Raw genomic sequence first — 11982 nt, 5'->3', positions numbered from 1 at the left:
TGACAAATGATCAACTGGAGATTAGGAAAACATTTGAAGAATTATCCAAATAATTCTGTCTACAGTACAGTCTCTGTTTTTCCAAATAGATTTTGTTTTACATGTTATTAAAAGCTGTTTGATGATATTCTAATCCTCCATTTCATTTTGCCTGTAGGCATTGCTTGAATTAGAAAGCTTCTGAAAGTAGCCACCACATATTGATAGCTGAAATATCAGATAGGCTCTATATATTAGGTGTTCATGATCATATTGTCCCCTGTGTCTGATCTGTCTGTATTGTCCAATAGTATTAGTAGTTATTTAATTTATGCTATTAATTTCAGTACCTAAAGAGCAGGTAAGTACATTGTATAGGTGGACACTTTAATTATATAAGGATTTCTATCCAGAGGAAAGATAATTACTGAGAAAAGAACATGCCATTGAGGGATAAATACATGATCATTTCTTTCTTCTCAATGACAATGCATGGTGATTGTTATGTAATAATCCATAGGTAAAAATCCACAGATAAAATATTATTGCATTTACCTTTAAACCTTTATTGTTGCTATTCAATTAAATTCTAGTTACATTAAGGTACAGTCCTGTAACATGTCATAAATGCAAAGAGTCTTTTAGGTCCTTCACTTGGGTATGCATCAAGTATATATTGATCACTTACCATGTGCAAAGCACTGTGCCATTTTCTGTCTAGATTTTTCTCTCTAGTTGGGCACCTTATTTTTGCCCCCACAACCTATCATTGGTAATAAATCAAATTTATATAACATTACCTTTACTACTGGAGCATTAGAGCTACCTAGCGAAACATCTATTGGAAAAAGATGCACGAGTACACTAAAGTCTTTATCTTTATAAAGATGATTTCTCTAACTAGTAGAAAAAAGAAATTACCCTGAAACCACATCACTGAATTACAACTGACCTGCTGCCTCCAAAGGAAAGGGGAAGCTATGAATAGAGGCTGAGGACAATTACTATTATTAGAGATTTAGGCTCTTAGCATTTCCAACATGTGTGGCTGGCTTCTACTGTTGAGAAAGGGAAGATTTACAGACTTTCAGATGGTCTCCAATTTGTTTAGGCCATTTGGGAATAGTTTAACAAATTGCTTCTTTTATTATAGTTCAGTAAGTAGTACTGTACTGACATCTAAAAAGTGAGCATTTTGTAATCTCTTACTTTGAAGCAGATTGCCTTCCTCACCTTCCCACATAGGCAGGGGCTGCCTCTGTACCTCTGAGTTTTCCAGCCAGGAGTGGAATAACTACATCCTTGGGTTTCCAGGGCTACTGTGCAGTTTAAACTCTGAGCAGAAAGTTAGGATGAACTGAGCCACGGAGAATCCACTCACACCCTGCCTCCCTCAGAGACTATTTTCTATCCCTGGAGCCATTATAACATAGTGATTAGAAGTGAGGGCTCTGAAAGAGAACATCTAGATATATAAACTGAGTGCCTACTATATGCTAGGGTGTCTAGGCTCTGGGAATATAGTAATGATTAAAAAAAATAACAAACATTGCTGTCCTCAGAAATTTTTATATTCTACTTTTCATTGTATTGAGTAACCATGGAAAATTATTAAATTTCTTTATCTATTCCTGAGTTTCCTCATTTGTAAAATGGAGGTAATAGCAACTCCTACTTCCTGGATTGTTGGAAAGATTTAGTCAGCTAATAATAAGGCACTTAGACCCCATACCATAAGTCTTAGTTATTCTTATTGCATCGAAAGCATTGCCTTAGAAAAAAGATATCTGTAGGCATTCTATTGTTGACAGAAGAAAGGGAAGTAATTCTCTCTCTCTCTCTCTTTTTTTTGCTAGAGTCAGGAATGGAGAAAATGAATTCACTGATAAAAATGAACTCTTCTTGCATCATCCATTCATTCTTTACTCATTCATGCATTCATATGTTCATTCCCTCAATCAAATATTTATTGAGCAATTACAGTTTTCTAGGTAATATGCTGGGATTCATTAGATCAATAAAATATAGTTCTTGCTTGAAGAAGATCAGAATCTAATAAGGAAAACTGATAGGTAAATGAACTTTTATAATACTCTATAATTGCAATGACTTTAGAACTATAGAAATAATACTCTTTTCTCTACAAATGTGTAATAAATTAAGGCAACATCCATAGTTGTCCCTTTATGCCCTGAAAAATTTAGCCCATATGGTATGTAGTAGACTTAAGAAAAAATAAGGGTTATTTCATTTGCTTACCATTATTGGGGAATTCTTGTAAATTTTCCATATGTGACTTTTTAATATAAACATTTAGGCCAGGGATGGTGGCTCATGCCTATAATCCCAGCCCTGTGGGAGGGCAAGGCAGGAAGATCACATGTGGCCACCAGTCGGACACCAGCCTGGGAACATGGTGAGGCAACCCATCTCTACAAAATACAAAAAGATTCACTAGTGCCCCCCAGCTACTTGGGAGGCTGAGGCAGGAGGATCATATCAGCCCAGGTGTTGGAGGCATCAGTGACCTATGGTGAGCCCTGGGTGACAGAGCAAGACCCTGTCTCTAAAGAAATAATAATAAATAAAAATAAGATAGAATAACTCAACACACACAAAAAAATTTGAATTCATTTTTTGAAATCATTCAAAACCAGATTCTTCATGGCTCTGTTTACTTAACCTGTGAATGTTGAACACAAGTTGTTTTTGATGACTGATGGTCATCATTATGAACTCAAGCTTTCAAAGGGCATTGAGTCTGTTGGACACTAAGAGCTCTCCCATCAGTACCTTGCAGGAAGATCTCTCCCCAGTGTTCATAAGGACTTTATGTATCTTCAAGAGGACATTTTCTTCCTCCTTTCTTCAAAACTATGTAATAGGCATTTAAGACCATTGGATAAGTAATGGAATAAATGAGTTGCTCCTATAGTTAAATTACTTAAAATTTTCCTGTATATAAGTTTGCACTTTCTCTGTAAATTTGAAGGTGTTCAGAAATAAATAATCAAAATTGAAAGTGATGGGAATAGAGTTGATAAAAATGCTTTGGAGCCTGTGGATTATCTTTGAAAGAGTATCTTTGCTAGTCAGTAATAGTAACAGAAGAACACCGTATTGCAGTTTAATAATCCAGAAGAGAGAAATGTCACTGTGTATTATTAGAATATAATGTAATAAAATAAATTTCATCAGTACCTTCTAGATTCAATGATTATTCTAAGATTTTCATACCTGAACATGTCAAAGTATTTGGCTGCAACTTAGTGGAGTTGATGAGTAGCTTTTAAGAAGCTATCAAAATGAAAGCAGTTAAATGAATCTGTGATAAAGGTCCTTGACCCTGATATAGCCATTGTCTAATCTTATAATTTAAGCATCCAGGGACATATCAGGGGGAATCCAGTTATTACAGAAGAAACTGAAACATAATTGAAAGTGACAAATGATCAACTGGAGATTAGGAAAACATTAAATAGAAAATCTTTTGCTTCAGGAGCTGCATAAAATATAAGATATATACATAGTTCTAGATTTTAAATGAAAATTTATGATCGTTGATAAAAAAGATGAAACTATGAAAATTCAAAAATGTACTCGATGTACTTACCAATTATTATTTATTCCATGGTTCTCCTCGTATGATCTGAAAGGAGTTGTGAAGAAAGATGATTATGGGGCCAAAAATTTAATAGTTTCATTAAACTTTATAATCCAAGGATAGACTACAAAGCATTCCTTCTGTCTGTCTTGGTAAACCGTGCAAAATGATAATAGCACAGTTTCATCTATAGGATCAAAGGGCAAAATACGTTATCGGTGTGTCATTTAGTTTTGTATGTTTTAAATCAAATTATAAACAGACATTTATGTGTCATCTCTCAGAATGTTTACTTCTATATATTAATCTCATTGTTTTGGAAAAGAATTATATATTTTAAGAATTAAATTCTATTTACTGGTAATTCGTAAACTTTTTTAGCCTACATTGTACTTGAAAACAGAATGATTTTATGTGTAGTTTCTTGCTCATCTGTGTGTAATTTAAAACTGGAACATTTTAATTTTCTTGGCTTTTCTTAGTGAAATGTTACATGCAGATGATGTATAATTTTCTTGTAACCATCCATGCAGTCACATTTTTTTTCCTCTCAATTTTTAAATACATTAGTAATAAATACACACTGCAGAAAACAAGTTATAAAAAGTAAAAGTCATTTGTAACCCTACCCCCATGGATAATCTTTCCAAATATTCTTAGTTTATATACTTTTAGGCCTTATATTATAAATAAATCTGTATCATCTGTCTCTATCTTCTTTTTTTTTTCCTTTTTGAGACAGGGTCTCTATCGCCCGGGCTAGAGTGCAGTGGCATCATCATAGCTCACTACAACCTCAAACTCCTGGGCACAAGTGATCCTTCTGCCTTAGCCTCCAGAATAACTGGGACTACAGGCGCATGCCACCAAATGTGGCTAATTTTTCTGTTTTCTGTAGAGATGGGTTTTCACTCTTGCTCAGGCTGGGCTTGAACTTCTGACCTCAAGCAATCTTCCTGCCTTGGGCTCCCAAAGTGCTGGGATTACAGATATGAGCCACTGCACCCAGCCTTTCTATATCTTCTTAAAGTTGTATATCTGTATCCATATCTATAGATAAATCTATCTTTAACTAGAAATAGGATTATACTGTATATCTTATTTTAAAGTTTGTTTTAAAATTCAAACTGTATTATGAATATTTTTCTACATTTGTATTTATACATGTTTGCATTATATTTAAGAATTAGGACATTTTAAAACCATTCTCTTACTTTTCAGTATTTAACTGTTTCCTTTTCCTCACTTGTTATAAACACTGTATTATAAAAAATCTTTCTCAAGTGGGTTTAAAAACTTACTTTCTTAAATTCTCCATGGAATTTCTGGGTCTAAGGGAATGTACATATATATTGCTTCTAATAGGAGTGAATAAACTCCATTCCCAGGACTATTTGTACTGGTCCTTTTTGCAAATTCTTGTCATCCTGGGTATTATATTAATTTTAAAAAATCTTAATTTAAGAGTTGTAAAATGATAGCTTTGCTTGTTTTCTTTGGGAAAACATATGTTATCCGTGTTTCTGAGGTTATTTTATTCTCCACAAAAGGAAGGCCAGCCATTTCCGTTATCAAGTAGTTGGTAGGACCAAGACTACTCCATTAAGTCAGTGGCAAAATACCTCTTTGATTTTAAACATTAGGAAGGATTGTGTCTTTGGTGCATTGATAGAGCATTTAGTCCAGTCTTATTTACCATAAGGCTTTTTGATAATGGCTTTTAGGTTGACAATAAGTATAAAATCTCAAATGAGATTTTTTTTAAAGATCATAATCAAAAAGCAAAAATGTCTTCGTAGAAATATCAAAGGAATGCTTTTGTTGGATTTTCTCCACTAACTCATGTAGGCAATATCCCAAACTCAAACAGCCAGCAGTTGTTTTGCAGAAGACAAACTGCATCTGAAATCAGTGTGACAGGGCCGCAGGTTCCATCTCATCACTTCACCAACCTGTGTTCAAGAAAGCACAACTTGAATAATAAATATACTACCACAGAGCGAGCAAATTCTTCAGTATGAATATTTTGAAGTAAAGAGAAAAACGGGCTTACGGCCATTGCCTTGTAGCAAAATTTTGCCTTTGGCCAAAGTTTTACAATGCAATAGAGTTTTTAAAATATTGGGAATGAGGTTAATTGACCTGGAGAAGTGAACTTAATGAGCTCATTTCTTTCCTTCAAATTCAAAAAGCCAGAAAGTGAGTTTTCGTCTGTTCTTCCATTTATCCAATTAGAACATCTCCACCACACATAGGGCTACTAGAAGAAGTAATAGTTATTAATGTATCCTAATAATATTAAATCCTATGATGGCTTCTAGTAAGTACAATAGATAAAGCATCCTCTGTAGTTATAGCTACAGATGATAAAATTGACCAGAAACAAATCTTGGTCAAAAATTTTGCTCATAAATTGCTCCTTGCTGCACTGTATAGGCCCCCTCCTCTAAAGCAGCTGATAGACCAGTACATTTGTGATCACAGAATCCCCTATTAGTGGTTACTGGTGTATATTGCATAGGGACAGTCATATACTGCTGGTGCCACTTAACTTAAGATCAACCCACCTCCACTGGATTTTTACCCCCGTCTTTCTGCTCCTTCCTCCATCTTATAACTTTCTGTTTTGAATGCATAATATCTTCCATGCTGTCTTTGAGACATTGTTTAAATATTACCACTTATCCAATGATTATTTTGAGGCAATAGCAAGTAAGAGATTGAGTTACCTTCCTTTTAGAGAGAAAAGATTCCTAGATGCCAAGTGGACTCAGGGACTAAGTCTCCAATGGCATTGTTCATCTTACTTAACCTCTTTGTCTTCAATTTCTAATCCAATAATAAAGTAGTAGGCAAGTTTGTTGTTTATATTTTTATTCTTTTCTCTTTCTTTCTTTCATCTCCTCAATTAAATAGAAAAAACTCACTTTGTTTTCATGCTAAAATTTTCAGAATACCATTAAACATCTACATGCTGGATAATTAAATTCTTATTTTTTACCTTCTCCCTTTAAAAATGTTAAAGGGAAACAATTGCTCAACTATGAACCGGTGGAGAAAAGTAAATACTGGCAAAAAATTCTCTAGACTGTACTATGTTCTAATAATAATGATGAAATATGTCAAACTGTTCTAAAATATTAAAGATTCATTACATAAATTAGAACAAGGAAATGACCTTGTTCTAATATCAAAATAGTTTTTAACAATATTAATAAAAAACAAAGAGCAAAGGGTGATTATTATGGATAAACAGGGAGACATTTAATGTGGTTTGACTCTTCTGATTCATGATTTAATACATAACTCTGGCATACATTGGGCACTTTGGGAAATCACATTGAGTATTTCACAGCAAATGAAGTGTGAGAAAAATAATTTTCAGAAATACTGGTATTTGTTTATTTTAAATCTTATCTTGAATCAATCATGGTTTACATGAAATATAATTTGACAAAATGTAACAGGTTTTAGTGTGTGCATAAAATGAGAATTTTCTGATCATTCAGATATTAAAATTAATTTTATAAATGCAAATACATATTGATTACCTATTAAAATTTTAAGGTCTATTTATTTTAATAAGTCTTTATAAAACTTAGAGAAATCTTATGAATATAAATGTAAAACTCCTAAATAATTTTTTTACTTGGCATTATTTATCATTAATGATGTTGGATTTATTCTAAAAATGCTAGCATAGATTCCCATTAACCTATTATGTGATTTATCAATTCAATAGGTCAATAATTCAATCAGAATATTTAATAAAATTGACAGTGTATTAAGTTTTTTCTTGTTTTAACATAAATACATCTTGGCTTTGGAATAGCAATTTATTTTTTTATTTTATTTTTTTTTTATTTCAGCATATTATGGGGGTACAGATGTTTAGGTTACGTATGTTGCCTTTGCCCTCCCCGCCCCCCTGCCCCCCAAGTCCGAGTTTCAAATATGTCCATCCTTCGGGTGGTGCACATTGCACTCTTTGTGTATGCAAATACCCGTCCCCTCCCCCCCCTCCCCCCCCCCCGCCCAACATCCAATAGATGTTATTCTTATATGTGCATTTATGTGTTGATTGGTTAATACCAATTTGATGGTGAGCAATTTATTTTTTAAAATGATAAAAATTGTGTGACATCAATAGTGAACATTATTATAAAAGATTAAACATTAAAGACATTTTCATTAACATCAGAAAAAAGACAAATATGCCTACTGTCATTATTATATCATATAAATTAACTATTATGCTAAAAATTCTGGCCAATGAAGTAGAGAAAAAATAAATATAAATATATATATTAAGAATTATGAACTAAATCTTCACTATTTTACAAGCAAAAGGAAAATCCTACTATCTGATAAAATCTTTAAAATCAACAAGAAAAATGGGCTGGCCTTGGTGACTTATACCTGTAATCCCAGCATTTTGGGAGGCTGAGACAGAGGATTCCTTGAGGGCAGGAGTTTAAGACCAGCCTGAACAACATGGTGAGAATCCATCTCTACAAAACATAAAAAGATTAGCTAGGCATGGTGATGTGTGCCTGTAGTCCCAGCTACTAGGGAGGCTGAGGCAGGAGGATCAGATGAAACCAGGAGTTCGAGGCTGCAGTGAGCTATGATCTTGCCACCGCACTCCTGCCTGGGTGACAGAGTGAGAACCTGTCTGGAAAAAAAAAAAAAAAAAGGAAAAAAAAGAAAAATGAATATACAAAAAAAAGAACAATTTTCTCGAAAAGAACCATATATAACCAGGAACTAGATGAAGAATAAGAATATTTGGCTTTACTAGTAAACAAAGACATACACACTAGAACAGTGATTAATATTTTTTTCTAAAGTCAAAATAGTGAAAATACAACAATCATAGTTTTTATATGGGCATAACACAAGAAAATGGACATTCTTAGATATTGCTGGTGGGAGCATGAATGAGTTTAATTTTTCTAGAAGGAATTTGGCCTTATTTAACAAAATCTTTAAAAATGTTTTTACTCTTTCATAATGTGACTTTATCTCTTATAATTTTCTTAAAATACTTAGATATATTCATTTCCTATCTCAAAGATAAATTTGAAAACAGTAAATGTGTAATAATTGTGGAAAAGTTGAATGTTATTTAGTAGAAAAATTGAGAAATAATGCAATAAAATACACAATGTTTAATAATATAGAACTATATAATAGGGAACACACAAGACACACATGTATTCTCAATTTTGAAACGAAAAATGTACACACACCCAAATTTTGGAAATTGTCTCATGTTAATATTTTGACTTATCATTTGATAGTCAAATTATCAGGGCTTTTTATTTTCTACTTCCTTTATTTTCTAGAAGGATACTTTTACTAAATATACAGTTATGCTAGACTCAGTTCAGGTGAGTTGTACTTAAATCTATGGAAAAATTTTGCTTTGTCCGTAAGTTGTATTTATATTAGAAAGTTAAAATCATCAATTTAAAAAATATTTCCAGCTTTAGTTGCTTTGTTCCAATTCCAGCTGATGAGATTTTAACAAAGAAATAAAACAACTTAATTCTCCAACTTTATTATGTTTTAACTTACAGAGTAGTAAATAATGTTTTACTATTTTTTATTTCCCATTTATAATCAACAGTAGGGAGTTTTTAATGTTTTAAAGTCTTTAAAGTTTTTAAAAGTCTTGTAACAATTGTAACATTTCTTATTGATTATTAAGATCGCTTTGCATGATTTCTGCTTGCTTTTACAGTTCCACCCTATCATGCCTATGATATGCTATTTTCTGATTTATAAAACATTCTTCAAACTAAAGTGGTTGCTGGCTTTTAACTCACTCATATTAGCTTTACATCTGGTGAAAGTACCTGATGTGTAAATAAAAAGAAAGAAAATCACAACTTTATATTTCTTTATTGTTCCGATATTTATTGTTCTAGTGTGAACGCTGCTTGCCTCTTTATAATGACAAGCCTTTCCGACAAGGTGATCAAGTTCATGCTTTCAACTGTAAACCTTGTCAATGTAACAGCCATTCCAGAAGCTGCCACTACAACATCTTGGCAGACCCATTTCCTTCTGAACACTTCAGAGGTGGAGGAGGAGTTTGTGATTATTGTGAGCATAACACTACGGGTAAGTAGCAAATAATAAATTGCTGACTCAGTCGTTAAGGCCTGTGTGCTTCATGCCTATTATTTTAAATTATGTTATTTCTATCTTATTTAACACATCATTGCACTAGAAAAAAAAAATTTTTCCCTTGTGGCCATAGCATTTTATTACAGAAATAGAATAAAAACTTCAAAAACAAAATGATCCTTTCTAATTTAATGAAGAATTTGTTATTTTTTATTGTTTTCTGTGCGTGAGTTGTATGCAACTTGAAAAATAGTTCTTGTAGCTCCCAAAGTGAAGAGACCTGTGAGTTACATGTGATTCACGAAGCCCTGGGCTCAAAACTAGCATGAGTTAAATACAACTCACATGGCAGTTCATGTGTTAAGAATATGCTTTCATAGTGGTATGTTCAAAAACCAAAGCTAGTTCACTAAATCTTCCCAATTCCAAATCATTAGGTAGTTTTCAGAAATATCAGTCTAGTCTTAAACTATATCTTTTTTTTAAAGGGTTCATACTATTTGATTAAACCACAAACATATTTTAGATAACTCTGGAATGCTTAGTTTAAGTTTATATATGCTTAAAATGAGTTTCCTTGTGTCACCCTTATTGTCCATTATGTTTGGATTCTCATGTGGAAACACACACGTATTCAGATTTGTCATGGGCACTTGTAATCTGGGAATATTATTTTTTAAAATGCTAATTAAATACATAAAGTGATAAAGTCCTGTTTTAAAACCACAAAACATTTTGCCTAGTAATTGAAAATTACCATTTTTTTGAAGGACTGATAGGTTAAAAGCAGAAGTATCCAACATCTGAATTTGTAGAATATAATGGCCCAAGTTTGATGGGTTTGAAGTTGCTACTGTGAAGCATTAGTGAATTTATTGGATAATTATTGATGACCTAAAATGTCACAAGAACTTAGTTAGGTGCTGGGGATATGCAAATGAATAAGATAATGAATTTTCCTGTCTTTGTATTATTGTATGGAGGAAAGAAGACTATTCAAGGAACAATTACAAAGTTGTCTGATGAGTGCTAAGATAGGGCAAATATAGTAGGTGCTGAGCAGGTGAAGGGTGAGAGAGGAGAACTAGAACAGCAAACTAAGCTTTCTGGTAAGGGAAACATGTTGTACAATGGTTTGGAACAGAGAGAAACACGGCACCTTTGAAGGACTGAAAGAAGGACAAATGGCTGACCGGTGTTAAGAAGAGATGCTAGGAAGGAAAGCAGGAGCCAAATCATAAAGGGCCCTGTAGTCCATGATAAATAGTTTCACTTCTATCCCAAGGTCAGTGAGATGCCAATTAAGGGTTTTATCCAGGAAAGGGGTATCATCAGTTTCTAATTTTTAAAAGATCCATCTGGTTGTAAAGTGGAGAATGGATTGGAGAATGGAATGGAGTGGGGAATGGCCAAGAGTGATTTGGGAAAACCAGTTAGTGGGTGCTGCAGTAGTCCAGGTGAAAAATAATGTTGGAGGACGTTAAAAGTAGTGTAGATAGAAAGAGGTGGATCCAAGAGATATTTAGGATGGAAAACTGACAGCATTTTGTGAGCAGAATGGAAGTAGGGAAGGAAGAAGAATCCAGACTGATTCCTAATGTTCCAGCTCGAGCAATAGGGTCAACATTAGCTCCGGCCATCAAGGTAGGGAACACAGGAGGATCGAGCTAAGAGAGAAGATGGCAAATTCTGTTCTGGACACGTTCACTGTGTGTTTCCAAGAGACATAGGAGCAACTCTCCTGTAGGCAGTTGGAAACATAGTTCTGAAGCCCCTTTCTTCCAGGAAAGCCTTTTGTGATGCCTCAGAAAAGATCAGAGTTGTCCACACACGTAAGAGCCCACTATGCTTATTGCAGTTGGTAAATGTGTATTTATTCCTGTTGTTATTTGGTTAGGATTGATCTTACGCACTAGACTGTAAGAAAGCTCTGTGAGGGAAATACAGTGTGCATTGTGTATTTTGCTCACTACTGTATGCCTCCGCACTTAGCCAGTATTTGGAGCATGGTAATCTCTCAATAAATATTCATTGAATGATAAATAAAGAAAAGACTTCAAGATAGGAGATACAGATTTGGGAATCATCAGCATATGTAAATGGAAATATTCTAGAAATATTATAAATCCATTTAATTTTTAATTAGTCCATAGCCAATATCCATCAGAATATAAGTTTTCACTTGATTATTTCCATACCCTTTTAACATTGGGCCAATTTCAGCAATATTTAATCAAAGTGCTTAATGTTTAAAGGGGAAATTT

General features: G+C 33.5%; 1 protein-coding gene across 1 annotated transcript in view; it reads left to right on the top strand.

The window, feature by feature from the left end:
• The window catches only part of LOC105826911 (usherin-like), a 203377-nt gene that overhangs the window by 99563 nt on the left and 91832 nt on the right, over nt 1-11982 (top strand). Inside the window, exon 10 of the mRNA XM_012664921.1 lies at nt 9517-9712. Within this exon, the coding sequence (XP_012520375.1) occupies nt 9517-9712 (196 nt within the window). The remainder of the gene's footprint in view (nt 1-9516; nt 9713-11982) is intronic.

Source organism: Propithecus coquereli, unplaced genomic scaffold, assembly GCF_000956105.1.
Source record: "Propithecus coquereli isolate 6110/MARCELLA unplaced genomic scaffold, Pcoq_1.0 Scaffold94, whole genome shotgun sequence".
Classification (NCBI taxonomy): Eukaryota; Metazoa; Chordata; class Mammalia; order Primates; family Indriidae; genus Propithecus; species Propithecus coquereli.
Note: the sequence above shows the minus strand (reverse complement) of the source record. Positions and strands in the feature narration are given on the sequence as shown.